This window comes from Gaeumannomyces tritici (assembly GCF_000145635.1).
Source record: "Gaeumannomyces tritici R3-111a-1 unplaced genomic scaffold supercont2.1, whole genome shotgun sequence".
In the NCBI taxonomy this organism is placed as follows: domain Eukaryota; kingdom Fungi; phylum Ascomycota; class Sordariomycetes; order Magnaporthales; family Magnaporthaceae; genus Gaeumannomyces; species Gaeumannomyces tritici.
This window is the reverse complement of record NW_008804545.1, coordinates 6,571,671-6,589,660: the sequence shown is the minus strand read 5'-3', so window position 1 is coordinate 6,589,660 and position 17,990 is coordinate 6,571,671. Positions and strand designations below refer to the sequence as shown.

Genomic DNA, 17,990 nt, shown 5'->3' with positions numbered 1-17,990 from the left:
TCCTCACCTCGCACGGGCCATGCGCTGGGCCCCACTCCCCGCCCAGACGCCCTCTATAAAAGGCTCGCGTCCCTCCCCGTCTCTTTTGACCTTTTCTTCTTCTTTTCTTCTTCATACTTACCTTGTTGGCCGAGTCGCGCGATCATGAAGGCGCGGCCGGAGAGTGGGAAGCCTGCATTGCACACCGTGGCGCTGACCGCTTTGGTTTGTCCTTCGGGGCCAACCCTGGCGTAATTTTTGATACCCAACCCCTCTTTTTTCATTGTGCGCACCGCCTTGAGCAGTGTCACGAAGAAGAAAGTCTTGACGCACTATTCCTTTAATCTAGCCACCCTTAGGCATCTAGTTAACATGTGGCTCGCTGTTGTCCTGTGGTGTTTGTCGGTGCCATGGATGCCGCCGAGACGGCCTCGGATCACTACTGTTTGTCTGACTGGAGCGTAGTCTCCTGTCACGTCGACCCTGGCTGCCCACCTGATTGACGAAGTCGTCACTTGCCCACATGGTCGCCACCGCTCACGAATTTCGACGCGACATTTACGGAGGTGTGCGAGGGTTAAATAATCTACAATGGGGAGGTTACTCGTGAAGCGAGGGCAGGGGCCAGGGATATGTACTAGCTAATCGATTGAAACGCGTGCCGGGCGGATTCGAATTGGTGCTGCGATTGATGTTGAAAAAGAAATGTAGGCTAGGCCTTATTTGGTAAGGGCTGAACATGGGGTGCACTTGGCGCTACCTCGAACTTGGCGCTACCTCGAAAATAGCGATTTTTTTTCGCCTCCTATCTCCATAGACCTGCAACGGCAATAGTTCCTCGACATCCTAGGCTGAACTGTTGTCCTGCCTTGCTGTTGCGATCAAAGTGGTTTGAAATGATAAGAGTAGGTGGCATACATCAAATGCCCGGATTCCAAATTATGCACGTTTTATTTGACTGTCTTTTGCTTACAGTTCCTTCCTCGAGAACCGGCCTCTTCGGTCCAGAACCGGAAGCGCCCAAACAACAGGAAACAAGAGTCCACACCCGCTTCACCACAGCCCAAAGGCGCGTGCGTGTCGTACGGCCCTCTTGTCGGCCTTGTTGACCGGCGAGCCGCCCTCGGCCTGCTGGGCCTGCTGGGCCTGCTTGGCCGCGGCCTTCTTCGCTCCGTTGCTTGCGCCATTCTGGTTGTTCTGGTTGTTCTGGTCCTTGTTCCCGTTGTTCTTGCCTTTGGCCTTGTCCTTGCCGGCGCCGTCGGCCACGGTGCCGTTGTCGTTGTTGCCACCGCCGTTGGCACCCGCCGCTCCGCATCCTTGGACCGCCTGTGGTGATCATCTTTGTCAGCACGTGTGGCCATTGGAGACGCGGTCCTGGATTTCCCCTTGAGGGGGGCCGGTTTCGTTTGTACGTACCGCAGCCGCGTTCAGCTTGTTCTGCTCGATGCCGTCGGCAAAGTCCTTCTTCAGCTGCTCGACGATGGCGTTGTCGGTGTTGGGGTTTCCGGTCAGATTGAGGGCGAGGCCGAGCTCGGTGAGTTGAGCATTCTTGACCTGCACACATGGACAACAGGGTTCTCAGATCAGTCTTTTTTGTCACGATAACGGGGCACGTGAGAGAGAGACATCGAGCGACAGCAAACAGATGCCAAGGAGAAACATACCGTGTCGAGCCCCTGGGCGGCGGCGTTGTTCTTTGGCGAGATCTGCTGGGCGGCCTGCCTGATGGTGATGCCGTTGTTGACGACTGTGAGCAGCTGGTCGCGGGCCTGCCCGAAGGCGACCTGGTCCTTCTCGGCCAGGGCCTGCTCGACGGCCCCGAGGGCCTTTTGCTCCTCCTGCTGGTCGAGGATGTTGGCCTGGATCATCTGTGCCAGGATGTTGGCCTGCGCGCACTCGGCAGCGTTGGGCTTCAGCTGCTGTTGCTGGGCGCACACGACGGCCGCCAGGGCGAGTAGGGGAGCGAAGGACTTCATGATGGCGGGCTGGGGGATGTAGCGAGTGGGCTGTCTATTGGTTCACAAGGTGTGGGTGGGTAGGTAGTTGGATAAAAGCAAAATTTCCTGCTGGTTTTAATATGGTGCTGAAAAAGGAACGACACTGACGCTCGAGAAGAAGTGAAGGCCAGCAAGAGGCAGATTTACAGACGAAGTAGACTGTGGCGTAGAACGATCCGGCGTTGCAAGAGAAGAAGTGACAAGTCGGCATGCCACCCGAGGCAGACCGACAGGACGTTATATAGTGTATACAGTTATGTACATCAGCAACTCCCCACGACCTGATAGACACCGACAGACGTCTGGGCACAACAGGCGACAGCAGGGAGATGCCTGCCCAGCGAATATCCTCTGGAGGGGGAGTCTCAGGTCCCTTGGAAATCTCGCCTCAGGAGCGCATACTCTGACGGCCGGTTCGCGATGGAGCCGGCAGTCCAGCAGAGGGATGGGTTTTTAGAGTTCTCGTGAGGATCATCCCATCCGTGCTGGCGCATGTCCCGAAACCGACGCGTTCTCCTGCAAGGGGGAGGGGAAGGAGGATTAGGAGGGTGGGAGGACGAGCCCGATGGCTCGAATGGGTCGACCTCGACGGGGCGGGAGCGAAAAGCTTGGGGAGCTTGGGAAAAGCTTAGCGTGTGGAGGGGTGGAGGGTGCACGTCTCTGCGGGGGGCATCCCTGGGTTGACGGCCGGGGTGATGACTTGAGGAGGGTTGGGACCACAAAACGGAGGAGACAGCGGAAAACTCTAAAAGAAAATTAAAAAAAAATAAGGCAGGAAAGGATTAGTTGGGGCAAGCCGTTGCCGGCGCGCACACGCCGACAGGAGTTTGGCCCCCTTCCTTTCCCCATTGGTGAGGAACCTGCGCGGTCCCTGCATGATGAATGGAACGGGCGCTGGGAGGACTCTGGGAGGACGCTGGAGGAGGGGATCTTTCCAGACTCAGGCCGCACAAGTTGCAGAGTCGGACGAGAGCCATCTCGGATGTTCGCTAGGATGTTCATACGATTGAATAAGATATTCGGGATGGCCCTGTCGTCCTCTTATAGGCGCAGCGCCGACTCTCCCGGATGTGGAAGGCGTCCCGTGTATTAGACGTTGACACCTGGACGTTGGACAGGTGTCGGGCACGAAGAGCAAAATGGGAAAATGGGTGCCAAGGCCCAACGAAGCACGGGAACCGCATGTTGACAGGTGTTGGTGGCCAGCGTCTTGTTCCCTATTCTCCGACCACGCGGCGCGCATGGATGGCCAAATTGTTTCCCCCATGCCTGCCTGCCTGTTAGGCCCAAACGCAGCCGGCGCGATTTACGTCGCGATGCGAGTAAGACTGCAACCTCACATGAATCGCAGGCGATGCAGGCAGGAGGCAGAGGGCGAGAAAGGCGATGTCACCTCACGACAAAGGCCTGGAGTGACTTTTCTTTGATGGTTTCAGGGCGGACCGAGATAGCGTCCGTTGCGATTGGACGGGATTGGAGGATGTATTTCGGGTTGGCCTTTCCAGGCCTTGGTCGCTGTCCCGGCCGTGGGACTGGCCGGTTGCCCTTGTCGGCGGCCAGGAATTTACCAAAGTTTCTCAAGGCTTAAAGGAGCTCTGGTCCTTGTTGCTCCATAAACATTCAAGATTAAGGTTGGCAGTGGTGCTCTGTGGCTTGCGGCTGCATACACGAGGCCGTGCTGTGGCTGGGCGGGTCATCTTTCTCCCCCATCCTCTTCCACGGCCGGATTCCTTCCCCGGTTCCAGGATCCGGTCATCCCGCCTTGGGATGCCGTGCGACTCGAGGCTGTGCCGCTTCGGCGACAGGGACCCACCGCGCTCCCCCACAAACTCGGCCAAACACGGCCAAGCCAAGGGGGCGACGCGGAATACCCGAGGCGAAACGCGGCAATCACCAGTCGGGCTGTTTGGTTTCTAAACATGTTTGTTGTGCTGTAGTTCTGTCGTACGAATATCAAGCACCGACGACCCTCGCCTGGCAGATCTAGAGTTGTGTTTAGGAGCTTAGAGGGCACGCAAAAGAGGCCTGGGCCAGCCGCCAACATCGCCGGTATAAAGCCGAGGAAGCAAGAAAGAAAAGCACACACACATACACACACACACACACACACCCACGAACAAAAAAAAAAAAATGTCGATCCTCCCAAGGGGCATCCGCGCCGTGCTGACCAAGGCGCCCACCGACGTCGTCATCGTCTCGTCGCTGCGCACGCCCGTGTGCCGGTCCGGGCGCGGCCAGCTAAAAGACGCGTACCCGGAGGAGATGCTGGCGGCGGTGCTGCGCGCCACGCTGGACCGCAACCCGGCGCTGCCCGCGGCCGCCGTCGAGGACGTCGCCGTCGGCGTCGTGCTCTCGGAGCTGGGCGGGTCCAAGGCCGCGCGCGCGGCGCTCAACCACGTCGGCTACGACCCGCGCCGCACGAGCCTGCACACCGTCAACCGCGCCTGCGCCTCGTCGCTGCAGGCCGTGGCCGCCACGGCGGCCGCGATCCGGTCCGATTTTATCGCGGTCGGCATCGCGGCGGGCATGGAGAGCATGACGCGCAACTACGGCTCCCGCGCCATACCTGCCGACATGTGGCCGGCGCTGCGCGGGGAGGACACGACGGTCAAGGACGCGCGCGACTGCGTCATGCCCATGGGCCTGACCAGCGAGCTCGTCGCGGCCCGCTACGGCGTCTCGCGCGCCGACCAGGACGCCTTCGCGGCCGAGTCGCACGCGCGCGCCGCCCGCGCCCAGGACGCCGGCCACTTTGACGCCGAGATCGTGCCCGTCAAGACCCGCTTTCAAGAGGTCGACAAGCAAGGGAACGCCGTCGGCGAGGTCCAGGAGGTGACGGTGACGCGCGACGACGGCGTGCGGCGCGGCGTCACGGCCGAAAAGCTGGCGACGCTGAAGCCGGCCTTCAAGCCCGACGGCGCCAGCACGGCCGGCAACTCGTCGCAGGTGTCGGACGGCGCGGCCGCCACGCTCATGATGCGCCGCGACGCCGCCGAGCGGCTGGGGCTCGCGGGCTCCGTCATGGGCCGCTTCGTGGCCGCGTCCGTGGCCGGCTGCGCCCCCGACGAGATGGGCGTGGGACCGGCCGTGGCCGTGCCCAAGCTGCTGAGCCAGCTCGGCATCGAGGCCGCGGACGTGCAGAGGTGGGAGATCAACGAGGCCTTCGCCAGCCAGGCCATCCACTGCGTGCGCGCGCTCGGGCTCGAGAAGGCCTGGCGGGACGGCGCCGTCAACCCCGACGGCGGCGCCATCGCCCTCGGGCACCCGCTGGGCGCCACGGGCGCTAGGATGACGGCCACGCTGATGCACGGCCTGAGGCGCGGCGAGGTTGGCGTCGTGAGCATGTGCATCGGCACCGGCATGGGCATGGCCGGTTTGTTTGTCAGGGATTAGCGGCCCGTCTGGGCACCCGGGGGTTTCCTAGCCTGTGCTCGTATCTTGTGTAGAGTGTATTTAACTAGACTTCAGCACAAAGCAAGCGAGGCCACGCCGTGTTTTAACCATGTGAGGGTGTGTCCATTGCATCGTTACTAGCCGGCGCAGGCAATTTCACCGCCTGGCTACAGATGAGCGCTATGTAAACCTAACTAATAAATCGTATTGGATTGAGGCTTGAGCCCCTGCTTCATAAACTGTCATGATCGTCATTCTTGCCGAGTTGTTCCGCCGCGAGTAGCTACCTACCAAGCCACTGGCATAAAAATCCAAAAAAATCCAAAAAAAAAAAAAAAAAGACATCGCCCTGGTATGCAAGTATTATATCTGGCGTTATGGTTACAGTGCATCGAACAGCAGCATCGGAGTAATCAGGCGTTGTGATCGTACTGGATGCCCAGGCCGACCTCCCTCAGGCCGCCCGCCATCCTCAACTTCTTAGTAGGGCTCACCACGTCGGACCTGGGCATCTCCGAGGCGCTAGTATCGTGGCCACCGCTGAACTTCCTCTTTTCAGCGGTGCCGGCAAACAGCCGCGCCTGCAGCCGCGCACTCTTCTCGGCTGGGGCGGGCGTCGGATCTCGCGACCCGCCCGCGGAGCTGGCAACGTCAAAGCTCTCGCGGGGGTCGCGCCGGAGCATCTCCGACGCGGCCTGGCTGGCTTGGCTTTCAAACACCTCTTCTTCCTCGTCCTGATCGCCTGGGTGCGGCTCCGCACGACGAGAGCCGCTGGACTGGTGGGAGGCGTGAGATGTCGCGGCGGCCACTGCGAACGACAAGGCTTGCCGTGCAAGCTCCTGGTTGTCCACAGGCTCCTCGTGGTCTTCAGCCGAGATGGTGCTCTCGCGGCTCCTGCGACCTGCGCTCCTAAGAGGCGTTTCTGGGATTAGGACGCGGCTCTGGTACCGGGGTGGCTCAGTCTGAGGTACCAGGTCTGCCGACGGTAGCAAGCCTCCATACTCACGGCCCGGCCGGGCTGCTGGGGTAGTGGGCAACGACGACATGGACTGCACATTGCGCGTGTGTTTAGAAGTTATCCGAGGTGCTGGCCTGTGTGCTGTGATTGGAGTCGAGGGTGCGCTGTTATTCTCCTGATTCAGGACTTGGAGGAGCGCCGCAAAAGGTGCCTCGTTATGCTCCCGCTCTGCACGGGAGCCGTCGCGATGGTGGTTCTGCTGCTGGGCCGACCTGGGGGTCTGGCGTGAGGCCTGCCTGGGAGGCTGGACCGGTGTCGTGGCAGCAGCCTGGGCCTTGGGCGTCACGGCACCATGGAAAAGCCCGCCGGGACTGCATAGCAGATGAAAGTGTTCTCTGTTTTCCCTGAGTCGGTTGAGCAGCAGCTCCTTCTCGTCTGCGAGGGCGTTGATTTCCTCCTCCTTGTGCTGTATCAATTTTTTCGCACCCTTGAGTCGTTTATGAAGAGCTTCGTTCTCCTGAATGGCCTCATCGTACCACAGCCTAAGCTGCGAGTACTTGGCCTGGAGAGACTCTGTGGCCGAGCTGAGTTCGCGCCTCGCCTGACGGGAGTGCTCGGCTGTTCTCAGCGCGTCGATCTCCCGCCTCACCATTTCGTGCTCGACTTCGGCCCGCTTGGCGTCCTCGTCGTACTGTATGCAAAGAAGCTGGTGCTGGAGCTTGAAGTGGGCAGCTTCCATCTTCAACCGCGCGTGCTCTGCTATGGAGGCCTGCATCATGGATCGAAGCTCATCTGCTGGCGCTTGTATCACCTGCGACGGCGTCGGGGCGACGTACTCGGCGCCCCCAAAAGTGTAGTCCCTCCTCGAGCCGACCAGACCCGTGATGGGCGGCGAGAGAATGCTCGACTCCTGCGGGGGTCCAAACTCGCCCAGCAGATGCGGAGGATTGGGGCCGCTGGGCCCGAGCAGGAGTTGGGATGAAGGAGGTGGCGTCAGCGACGAGGGAATAATGGATGGCGGCTCGAGTCGGTCGTCGTTGAGCTCAGTCTTGAAGGAGGCTGACAGGTCCATGGGTGACGCCGGCGGCTCAGTAGAGGGCAGGGTGACCTGCGAGACGGCCATGGCGCTGTCGATATCGCCGGGGGTGACAGGCCTGGAGGGCACGCCGACGACGGCCAGGTGCTGGCCCGGGTCCGAGCCCGGGGTAGACATGGCGGGCGGACTGGATGCGGAGAAAACAGACAGGCGCGGTGAAGACGCGGTGGTGAGACGTGGACGTGGGACGTGGTGCTGGCCGAGGCTGACCGCCTGTCAATCAGACGCGTTAGGATTGCGGTCGGCGGATCGGCGATAGCAGCTCCGAGCGCTCGTCGGCTGTCTCAGCAACAAGGCGGGCAGGCGTGATGCGTCTGCTTTGGCGCGAGGCGATGCGGGAGAGATGTGGCGGTTGTCGGACAATGTGGGGGGGGGGATGGGGGTGGGGATGGATTGAGGAAATGGCTCTGATTTTCTTTTCCCGTGTCCACAGAAGCTAGAGTCGTGTCCTGGAGGCGCACAGTCTAGTGTTGAAGACGCAGCGAATCGTACAGGTGGGACAGCGTGGGCAGCCTGAGTTGGACCGAGCAGTTACTTTGGGCGACGGGGTTGGAAGAGAAAAAAATGCACCCCTCAGGCCTGCGCCAATTGAAGGGGCTGGAGAGCTGCGAACGCCAGGCTGTGGTCTGTGCTGGGCGGGTCCAAGCTCCAACCCCCTGTGACGGAACCGGCAAGTGCCAGTTGTGCCGGTGCCTCTGGCGGGCCTGCCAAGTTGGGCTGGGCTGCTGCTTCTGCCGCCAGTCACCGCCAGGGCAGCAGGGGCACATGGGAGATGGCGCGTGGAGGCGATAACACGAGATGCTAAGACGGGATGGCACAGCCTTACACAGCGTTGCGCCGCACACAAACGAGGGGGTGCATTTGTTGCGTCATCTGGCACCCTCGGCTGCCATCGTTATTCTGTCGGAGTTAGGAAAAAGGCCTGTGGGCGCTTTTCGAGACTGGCATCTATCTACTAGCCAAGAAGTAGATCCATTTGTGTCTAGCCCCTTTTGGCGATTTTGGTTTGCTGCTCATTTTGAATCATCGTGCATCTGCGCGAGATGGCTTCTCTATCAGAAGGCGGCCGCGCCAGCTCTTTAAAGCCTGAGCTTTCAGACTGGGAATTCAATTCATTCCAATTGACTCTATTCGATCAGAGCCTCCACTCAGGACACTCCCGAATTCCCTCGCCAACATGGACGCAGCACACGACGACCTAGACGTGGCACTCGATATCCTCGGCCAGCAGCCCCTCCTCCAGATCTATACTCAGTTCACCCTGGTGTTTGCAGTGCCTGACGAATCACGCCACGAGCAAATCGTCCAAGCGTTGAGCGACGGCCTCGGGCGGGCAGCCGCCAGCTTCCCCTGGATAGCAGGTCAGGTCGTCAACGAGGGAGCCGGCGAAGGAAGCACAGGCGTCTTCAAGATCAAGAAACTGGCACCGGCGCCCCTTTTGGTCGTCAAGGATCTCAGACGTGACGATGAGGTATCGAGCATGAAGGATTTCGCTGATGCGGGCTTCCCAATGAAAATGCTGGACGAAAAGCTGCTCGCCTACCGCATGACCCTCCCAGGCAACATCGACGGCCCGAGAGAGGTGCTTTCCGTCCAGGCGGATTTCATCAGGGGTGGCTTGCTCCTTACATTCACCGCCGCGCACAACACGGTAGACGCTGTGGGCCAGGCCGAGATGATGGTGCTCATATCCAAGGCCTGCCGGGGTGATAACTTTACGGCCGACGAGCTGAAGATAGGAAACATGCGCCGAGACAACCTGGTGCCCCTGCTCGACGAGTCGTACAAGCCAGGCCCCGAACTGGCGGATCAAGTACTTGGCCTAGGGGGTGCGCCTCCTCCCCCTCCTGCTGCCCCTGGCCCTGGTCCGGCCCCGGTCTGCAGCTGGGTGTACTTCGACTTCACCGCGGAATCGCTGGCCGAGATCAAGACCATGGCCTCGGGGACAATACCTGCCGGCTCTCCCGTGCGTTTCGTGTCCACAGATGACGCCCTCTCCGCGTTCGTGTGGAAGTCCGTCGCCCGGGCCAGACTCCCCCGCCTGCTGTCGGAAGCCGCGTCGACCGACGCGCTGGAGGTCAAGCTCACCCGAGCGATCGACGTACGCCCCCACCTCGACCTCCCGCCCACCTACCCGGGCCTGATGCAGACCCTGAACTACCACCGCCACGACCTGCGGCGCCTGGCCGAGGCCCCGCTGGGCGTCCTGGCGGCCGACCTGCGCGCGCCGCTGCTGCCGCCGAGCCCCCGGGCGTCATCATCGTCGGCAGACGACGCGCAGCCCGCGTGGGATCTGGCCCGCCTCGCGCGCGCCATCATGACCTACGTGGCGCAGACCCCCGACCTGTCGGGGGTCTCCTTCACGGCCACGGTCGATCCGGCCTCGGACCTGATGCTGAGCTCGTGGGCCAAGCTGGGCCCGGCCCTGTACGGCCTCGACTTCGGCCTGGGGCTGGGCATGCCCGTGGCGGTGCGCAGGCCGCGCTTCAACCCGTTCGAGGGCCTGGCGTACCTGATGCCGCGCGCGCCCGACGGTGGCATCGCGCTCGCCGTCTCGCTTCGCGACGAGGACCTGGAGAGGCTGAGGGCTGATGTCGACTTTGCCAAGTTTGCCGTGTTTGTTGGGTGAAGCGCCATCGTCGAGCAAGTTAATGTAGTTGACTCTAGGCACATATCCTTTCGGAATGCCCTTGGTATTTACGCTGTGTGCTTTAAGAGCCACGGTGATCGACACCATGCGACCTTCGTGACAGCTTGTCAGCTTGGAATTTGCGTGGGCCAGGGCGATTGCACTCGAACCACTCTGCCTGAAGAGTTCTGAATTCGCAGAGACCTTGGTTGACCTGGACCTCTATGAGGAGACACCCTTCCAAGCCTCATCAAGCACTCACCCATAACCTAACTCTGCAATATCAAAGGCATCTTTAATCACGTCGAACCTCCTGCGCACGACCCTTGCCTGATCTTGCACATCTCCGTTGGGTATCGAGGTCAGGATGGAGCATGTCTCGTTTGGGTGATTCTATCGTCGGCTAGATCTAATCACTCAGTTGAGCTTGCCGTGTGTGGTGGGCATGACACTCGGCCCTCCAGTGTTCTGCAAGCAACGTGGAGTGGAGGGAACGGGTTGCCAGCATGGACTGATTGCGGCGTGGTCACTTGTTGCAATAGCTACACCCTTTCGTCGCCAATGATAAATATGTCGTCCCGTCCCCGATTCTCCAATCTTTGCCCTCCATTTTATCCCCCAACGCCAGTGTGCGAGACGAACACTACCTAGACCTTGGCGATCAACTTTGGATAAAGAAACGAGATCACAACGCCGCAAGAAGATATGCTCATTCAAGGGCAAGCAAGGCCGCTCTTGGCCTTGGCGGTTGGCCTGCTCGTGGCTCAGCAGGCGACCGCGACCTCCCTCTCCAAGACGGGGAGCTCCAGGCCGCAGGCGGGCGTAAGCAAGCTCGAGGTCGAAGGCGAGCTGACGGGCGTCTACTCCAAGCCGTCTCTGAATACCACTGCGATAGACGCCATCGACGCCGCGCTTTGGGAGGTCCTCCCGGCGGTCCCGTCCAGGGTCGATCCCTGGCGCTCCGGGCTGCTGCCGCTGAACTGCGCGGCGTACCACGCCGAGTCCCCGTCGGTGTCTCCGGGCTTCGACTTCGACGTCTACAATGTATGCCTGACCCGCCCCGGCTGTCTTGTATTTTTTTCTTTCGTTTCTGGTAAGGGGCTAATTAGCTAGGTGACCTACAACGACTGCGACATTCCCTGGATCTTTTGCCGACACGTCGATGCGCAGAGGAGCATCGAAGACATGACCGAAGTATGCAATCTCTAGCTCCACAGAGGGTGCTCTGTTCGGTCGTAGCAAGTGTCTGACAGCACGACTTGGCAGATGTTTGGAAAACTCCCAATCCGCATGCGTGAGTTGGTCCGGTAAGATGTCTTTCCGCTCACTTCCATTCCTACATGCATCAAAACAAGCCTTGGGCATACATATCCGAAGCTGACAAAAAACAAGCACCGTCGTCGCGATCCCAGCAGCCGCGCCCGAAGACGACTGGTGGGACGCCTTTAGCGCCGAATCCGACATCATCGTCCGCCCGGGAGGCTGGCAGCTCCGGCTGCTGGCACACGAGGCGGCGCACATCGTCGACGCCCACTACGCGTCGCCGAACTGGCGGCCCCCCTACAGCGGCCCCAAGTCGACCCCCGGCTCCGGCTCCGGCGTCGCGGGTTGGCTCCGGCGCCACGCGCGGGGCTGGCCGGCCGCCCTGCACAAGCTGGTGATGAGCGGGGACGGCGGCGGTGGCGGCGATGGTGAGCTGTACTCGTCGACGGAGCGGTGGCGCGAGGCGGAACGGCGGGACGCTGCGGTCGCGACACCATACTCGCTGACCAACTGGGTGGAGCACTTTGCAGAGATGGCCGGGCCCGGGCTGCTCGAGGCGGCGCGCGGGCCCGGCGCCGTCGCCGCCGCCGTGGGCCGGGAGGCGGCCGACGGGCTGAGCGCCCAGATCGAGGTCTGGAACACCGACTGGGGCTTCCTGGTCGGCGCCGACGCGGGCGGAGGGCAGGGCGTTGGGGAGACGGGGTGTGACGTGCGGGAGAGGCTGCCGCCGGTCGAGGTGATTCACAATGTGCTGTAGTTGGGATGGGCTTTGGGGGCTGGTAGCTTGGATTTTTGGGGCATTTGGTTTGTTTCTTGGATTTTATCTAGGGCCTCTGATTTGACGGCCTAGCTAGACGGAAGGAGAGCGGTAACCCGCATGTCCATACCGCGTCTTGGCGCTGCTTTCCCCCTACAGTACCCCTCCTTCGCTGGAGGGCCTCCCGCATATTTAGGCGTCAACGCGTGTGGCCGAGGACCAAGCACTGGCCAAGCTGCGAGCCGCAAAAATTGCGAGGTCGGTATTTAAAGCTTCGTGCTCCCTCCCCTCCAACTTTATCCCTAACAACAAACGCCCCAACTCATCTACAACCAACCCTCGGAGCCAAGCAACAGCACAATATGAAGGGCATTCTGCCGGCCGTCGGCCTCATCCTCGTACGGAGAGAAGGATACCCTATGATCGACTTGTGACCCCACTGATTGCTGACAACAACGATCGCGCCTAGGCCTTTTTCGGTGTGGTGGCCGTGGCCATGTAAGACAACCCCAACCTACTAGGTATATCCCACCCAACACACAAACCACTAACAAACCCTGCCCATCAGCTACGAAACCGTCATCGCAAACCAACTCTCCCTCCCGACCTCCCCGCTCGCCATCCCAACCCTCATCCTCCCCTTTCTCGCCCTCCTCAACGCCCTCTACGCGCACCGCGTCTCCGCCGCCCGCCAGCGCCGCCTCACCACCACCACCAACACCACCACCAACACCGCCAACACCAACAACAAACAGCCAGCCAACCCTTCCCCAAACCGCCACCGCCCCTTCCTCACCGCCGCCGCGCTCCAGGCGCTCCAGGCCCTCGCGTCGACCGTGCTCGGCACGCTGCTGGCCGCGGGCGCGGGCGCCCCCGCCGCCGTGGCGCCGTGCCTGCTCGAGGCGGCGTGGCGGCGCATGTACAGCGCGCACGACGAGGCCACCATCCGCCGCATCCAGGACCGCCTCGCCTGCTGCGGCTTCAACTCGCCCCGCGACCGCGCCTGGCCCTTTGCGCGCGGCGGCGAGAACGGGGTGCCGGCCGACCGCTGCGAGGCCATGTGGGGCCGCCACACGGCCTGTCGGGGCCCCTGGACGGCCGCGACGCGGTGGAACGCCGGGGTCGAGCTCGGGGTGGTTCTGGTTGTGACTTCGTTTCAGGTAGGAGGGGCCGGGCTCCAACCCGTCAAGGACATAATAGGTACCCCAAATAAACTAACATGCATCAACTCACAACCCAGATCGTCTCCGTACTCATGCTCGCCCGGAGCTCTTCCCCCCGCCGCAACGGCGGCAGCAGCCGCGGCGCCGCCTGGCTCGACAGCATGTTTGGCGACCAGCAGGGGTCCTCTTCATCGTCCTTGTCGCCGGACCAGAACCACCAGCAGCGGCGCCTGTTGGCCAACGGCGACGAGGGCGCCTACACGGACCGCGTCCGGGAAGAAGAAGACGGGGCCGACGACGAAGAGGCCGGGACCCGCAGCGCCGGCGCCCCTCTACTTGGGGGCGGCGCTGCCCCCAACAGCGCTGCTGCCGGGGGCGGCGGTCACGCAAACGGGCCGCGCCTGGAGCCCTCGCTGCTGGGCGCCGGCGTCCACGAGAGGAACGAGTGGCGGGATGACGTCTGATGCCGCCGAGAGAGTAAGCAACGGTATCCATTGTCTAGAGAGCTTTGTTGCCTGTTGTCTCCGGAGAACTTTGTCAAAGGATACAAGAGACGAGATGACAGGCACCGGGGACATTGCACTCGTGGTTTGGGATGGGAAAATGGTCATCAATATGCTTGATAGGTGAAGCAAAGGTTTGCCAACAGGCGCCAAAATTTCAATGAGCAGGAGACGAACAGCAAATACAGGGGTGTGTGCCCGTGGGCCAGGAAGAAAAGAGACAGAGAAAAAAAGTATGTAGTACAATCGTATAGTCCCAACAACTACAGTTCACGGGGCGCAGTCGGTACATGCACAGGGTTCGGCCTTGTTCTGCGTCTTGATCGATATCTCGCCGCCCTCGCCGATGTCCCTCTCCGCGACGACCACCATGCGGCAGCGTCCAGAAATCGCCATGGTCACCAACCTGGCCTCGGCGTCCCCGCACCTATACTTGCAGAGTCGAAAGACGTTGCCCGCCGCGCGGGCGATGATGCGGCCGGCCACGCGGAGCACAGGGGGCGACGAGCCGTCGGGCCTGACAAAGTCTACAGCGTGGCCATCTTCGGCGACGGTGCCAGGGGAGTGAATGACCCCGGTCACCTCACCAATCAGGGCGCCCTTTTTGTAGGCCACCGCCGCCCGGGCAGTCGGGCCGTTGGGCTCGGCAAAGGACACGCGAGGTTCTTGCGGAAAGCAGGTGCGTATGCAGCCGCACGTCTCGTCCTCGCACAGCTCGCAGCGCTTTCCCTGCACGGCATCTGGCCTCTCGAGCTCTGGCATTTCCTGCGGCGGCTTCCACTCGCTGTCGACTTCGCAGTGCTCAGCGTATCGGATCGGGACCAGCGAGAGCAAGGTGTCCCCGTCCAACTTCTCTAAATCGTCGCCGCTGTTGCTGATGCGCTCCCAAAGGAAGTCTTTCTTGCCCAAGATGCGATGGATGAGCCCCTGGCCGGCCCATGCAGCTTTTCGCGCGTGTGGGTCGTTGTTCAGCATGGTGCGGATCTCCTCGATTCCCGCGTTGCCGACGCGCTCGTAGTCCCGAAACGCCGCGTCTCTGCTGCTCTCGAAAGGCAGAAAGGGCGCACTGTCCAGCCCGAGCCGGATGAACTTTCGCTGCGCCGCCAGCCAGAACTTAAACGGCTGGGACTTCATTTCGATCCCTAGGCTGTCGCGGACCTGCTCGATGGCGCCTATGGACAATGACTTCACATCAGCTGCGCTCCCAATGCCCCCGCCCTCTCCTCCTGTGTATATGGTCGTGGTGGCGGTGGCCCTCGCAACGAGCCCGACCAGCTTGGTAAACTCGGTGGGGGCAGTCGAGTAGTTTCTGCGTTTCATGTCGTTTCCGAGATTTATGTAATCCCTCGTCTGCTGTACCCAGCTTCCCTTGTCATCCCAGGGCTGGGGAAGGATCTCCGGATATTTGCTATAAGCGAGCATCTGGCGCCTGAGGCGCCGCTCGGCCGACGGGCCTGTCAGCTCCAGGGCTAGAACCTCGAGAGACGGCGGTCTGTGGAACTCTTTTACGCGCTTCAGCGCCGGTTCGCCCATCGATACGTCGCTAGGCATGGTTGACCCTGACCGCTTTCCCGGCGGTTTCCCTGCAGGGCTGGCATCGATGTGACCCATGGCTCGCAACGGGGGTCCCAGTGGCTTTATCTGGACTTTTATAGACGTTGGAGAGGGCGGCTCCTCAGGTGGCTGACTTATCTCGCCTGGGATAAGTTGCTCCAGAGTGATGGGCTCCCTCCCAGGGTGGCACTTTTCGGAGCAGGGCCGGTATCCGACGGGGGCGGTCCACCAGTAGTCGGCGTAGTTGACCGCCTCTGCCAGCGTGCCCGTCGCGCTGAATCCAGAGTGGTAGGCGCCCGGGTACACAGCCACCATCTGCCACGCATCCTGCATGAAGCCCCTCGTCACGATGCCTTGGCTGCGCAGGTGACTGGCGCCGTAGTGCAGCGCGTCGTGGCGGAGGAACTGGTCGTGGTCGACGGCCTTCTTAGTGATCTCGCCAAAGACCTTTGACGCAGCATCGAACGAGGCAGGCTCCGTGACGAACCAGACCTTTTGGCCGCGGTACAGACAGTTGATGGCGCCCAGCTTCAAATCCTCGAAATGCCATGCGAATGGTGCGCAAGTGGTACCGCGGTACGCGCTCGGGGTGTGGATGCCGGGGATGCCCGTGGTCTCGAGCTTGTTACCACGAAGCGGGTAAACTGGGCTCTCCAGGGGCAAAAGCGCCTCAGTGCGCTCCTCTGGTGTATGCGCCGGGATGTCCGTCTCGTATGCGACCCGCTGCAGCGTCTTGCCGACCGAAAGGCGCTTCTCGAACTCGCGTGTGGCCTCGTCCAGCCCGACCGGCTCGAAGGCACCGGGTTGAGGTATAGTACGCCGGCCGGACGATGTGTATAGTCTCCAAAACCCAGAAGCCAGCTTCTGCTGCTTATACACGGTACATATCCTTTCTAGAGCCGGCTGTTCAGGGATCACTGGTCGCGAGGCCTCCGGGATCTCGATGATAAAGGCACCGTGGCGCCGCGCCCCGAGCTCCTCGGCGCAAAGGAACAGCAGTGGGCAGCCGTCTTGGGTCCCCTTGAGGTCCGCATACTGCTCGGGTGTCGGCTTGAGAAGCAGAACATGGCCACCTTGGCCCGCCTTCCATTCGTACTCGACGTCCTTGTGGCGTTTCACCCTCACCGGTCTCGGCTGCACCTCCCGGGCCACGCTCGTACGAGCCCGGACGGCTACAGACCGGCGACGCTCTGGGAGGCGCGGAAGGGAACGGGCACGAGCGACGATGGGCGACGAGCGTGGGTCCAGGCCGAACTGCGCTCTCGAGAAGATGGCGTCAGAGGTATTACCTGAGCGCAATCCCGAAGTCGCCGGGGTAGTGCTCGCTTGCGTGGGGAAGACACCCATCGCTGGACGGGGAGTCGAGGTCACATCAGGCTGGCGCGGCTGAGCACGCGGAGCTCCACGAGGACAGCGCTGGGGCGTTTTTGGCTGGTGCTGAAGCACCGCAGCGACAGGTTCGTCGGGTTCCAAGACCGGCGGTCCGGGGCTGTCAGGGGCGGAAGCCGCAACCACTGTATCATCATCTCCCGACCGAGTAGGAGTCCGAGGCCCCACCACGTCAGACAAAGGCGAAAATGGAGGTGGCCCGGGGCTTGCGAACACGTCGCCGTCGCCGTCGTAGTGAGAAGGCGGGGGCGCTACTACGCCTCCATACTCCCAAACTCTCCGCTGCGCTTCTAGAACGCGGGCCTGGAGGAACGGCGACACGACATCCGCGGAGCCGGTGGGGGCAGCCGTGGTCTCTCTCGCCGTGCCGTCGCTCTTGAGCACGCCAGACTCGGCCATGACATCCCGGAGCATCTTGGTCTCGGAACGCAGCAGCGAGAGCTCGGTGGCCATGTCGGCGACCTGCTTGGCCAGGGTCTTGAACCCCGCCTGGGGGTCGGCCGCCGCAGCACCTTCATCGGACGAGGGCGGTGGGGTAGGAGGCGCCGCTGCTGGTGGCGGCACGGGCGTTGCTGATGCTGCAGCGACGATGTTATCTTTGGCGACGGCAGCGATGACAGTGGCGGTCTGTACCGGCGGCGCCACTGCTTGTACGACGAGGGCGTTGCCGTCGCTGTTTGTATTGTGGGCCGCAGCCCCATCCTGATGTTGGGTATCATCTATAGTACTGTTTGCTGGCGGCCCTGCGCCAATGGCGGTGTTGATGTTGGGGGTGGTGGTGGAAGTGGCGATGGCTGAAGTGGTAGCCGTGGTTGTTGCGATATCCGTCTCAGCGCCGGCCTCAGCCCCATGGGCGCGCGGGCGGCTGTTGCGTCGCAGCAGGCTCAGGAGGTATTCCCTGACAGCGGGCGGGGCGCGGTCCAGATCGGCCGCGTTGACGAGAATGCCCGCGCCGCCTGCGCCGCCCTCGCCAGGCGTTGCTGGTGACGGCGCTGGTGCTGCTGGCGCGGCCGACATGTTCGGATCGAGCATTCCTCCGCCCCACGAGTCACTGCTCGCACTTCAATTGCTCCGCTGTCCCTTGCAGCATGACAATTTGGAGAAGTGACTGTGGGACAAAAAAGGGAGCTTGTGTTTGGGCGCGGCTTTGCGGGGAAAACAGAGTCGCCTGTTTTTTTCGTCTGTAGTCCGTGTCTGCTCGCTCCAATGGGTGCTTGTCTGTTATGGAGCGTGGCCACGTGAGACAAACGCCAACCGACCCGAGCCCCAAACTTAAACACATCTCAGGCCAATGCCGCTTACAGGGGTA

The 17,990-nt window shown here is 61.8% G+C and overlaps 9 protein-coding genes across 9 annotated transcripts; 4 read left to right on the top strand and 5 right to left on the bottom strand.

The window, feature by feature from the left end:
• Positions 1 to 3: 3 nt before the first annotated feature.
• On the bottom strand, positions 4 to 504 carry GGTG_02064 (hypothetical protein; the record flags this gene model as incomplete). Its single annotated transcript, XM_009219835.1, has 3 exons — positions 4 to 53; positions 122 to 311; positions 475 to 504. The coding sequence occupies 3 exons, from the start codon at positions 502 to 504 to the stop codon at positions 4 to 6; spliced, it is 270 nt and encodes an 89-aa protein (XP_009218099.1).
• Positions 505 to 818: 314 nt separating this feature from the next.
• Positions 819 to 1,955, bottom strand: GGTG_02063 (hypothetical protein; the record flags this gene model as incomplete). The annotated part of the gene is made up of 3 exons (XM_009219834.1): positions 819 to 1,305; positions 1,396 to 1,533; positions 1,644 to 1,955. The coding sequence occupies 3 exons, from the start codon at positions 1,953 to 1,955 to the stop codon at positions 1,033 to 1,035; spliced, it is 723 nt and encodes a 240-aa protein (XP_009218098.1). The 3' UTR covers positions 819 to 1,032.
• Positions 1,956 to 2,341: 386 nt separating this feature from the next.
• On the bottom strand, positions 2,342 to 2,953 carry GGTG_02062 (hypothetical protein; the record flags this gene model as incomplete). Its single annotated transcript, XM_009219833.1, has 2 exons — positions 2,342 to 2,719; positions 2,792 to 2,953. 2 exons carry the CDS (start codon positions 2,951 to 2,953, stop codon positions 2,342 to 2,344), a joined length of 540 nt encoding a protein of 179 aa, XP_009218097.1.
• A 772-nt stretch (positions 2,954 to 3,725) lies between these two features.
• On the top strand, positions 3,726 to 5,593 carry GGTG_02061 (hypothetical protein). The gene has a single exon (XM_009219832.1). It carries the CDS (start codon positions 4,107 to 4,109, stop codon positions 5,367 to 5,369), a length of 1,263 nt encoding a protein of 420 aa, XP_009218096.1. The 5' UTR covers positions 3,726 to 4,106; the 3' UTR covers positions 5,370 to 5,593.
• A 77-nt stretch (positions 5,594 to 5,670) lies between these two features.
• Positions 5,671 to 7,779, bottom strand: GGTG_02060 (hypothetical protein). Its single transcript, XM_009219831.1, has one exon. It carries the CDS (start codon positions 7,538 to 7,540, stop codon positions 5,783 to 5,785), a length of 1,758 nt encoding a protein of 585 aa, XP_009218095.1. The 5' UTR covers positions 7,541 to 7,779; the 3' UTR covers positions 5,671 to 5,782.
• Positions 7,780 to 8,600: 821 nt separating this feature from the next.
• On the top strand, positions 8,601 to 10,052 carry GGTG_02059 (trichothecene 3-O-acetyltransferase; the record flags this gene model as incomplete). Its single annotated transcript, XM_009219830.1, has 1 exon — positions 8,601 to 10,052. One exon carries the CDS (start codon positions 8,601 to 8,603, stop codon positions 10,050 to 10,052), a length of 1,452 nt encoding a protein of 483 aa, XP_009218094.1.
• A 705-nt stretch (positions 10,053 to 10,757) lies between these two features.
• Positions 10,758 to 12,236, top strand: GGTG_02058 (hypothetical protein; the record flags this gene model as incomplete). The annotated part of the gene is made up of 4 exons (XM_009219829.1): positions 10,758 to 11,096; positions 11,166 to 11,246; positions 11,319 to 11,359; positions 11,445 to 12,236. The coding sequence occupies 4 exons, from the start codon at positions 10,758 to 10,760 to the stop codon at positions 12,070 to 12,072; spliced, it is 1,089 nt and encodes a 362-aa protein (XP_009218093.1). The 3' UTR covers positions 12,073 to 12,236.
• A 62-nt stretch (positions 12,237 to 12,298) lies between these two features.
• On the top strand, positions 12,299 to 14,044 carry GGTG_02057 (hypothetical protein). Its single transcript, XM_009219828.1, has 4 exons — positions 12,299 to 12,470; positions 12,542 to 12,570; positions 12,641 to 13,232; positions 13,313 to 14,044. The coding sequence occupies exons 1-4, from the start codon at positions 12,435 to 12,437 to the stop codon at positions 13,697 to 13,699; spliced, it is 1,044 nt and encodes a 347-aa protein (XP_009218092.1). The 5' UTR covers positions 12,299 to 12,434; the 3' UTR covers positions 13,700 to 14,044.
• Positions 13,805 to 17,850, bottom strand: GGTG_02056 (hypothetical protein). Its single transcript, XM_009219827.1, has one exon. The coding sequence runs from the start codon at positions 17,711 to 17,713 to the stop codon at positions 14,009 to 14,011; it is 3,705 nt and encodes a 1,234-aa protein (XP_009218091.1). The 5' UTR covers positions 17,714 to 17,850; the 3' UTR covers positions 13,805 to 14,008.
• Between the last annotated feature and the right edge of the window lie 140 nt (positions 17,851 to 17,990).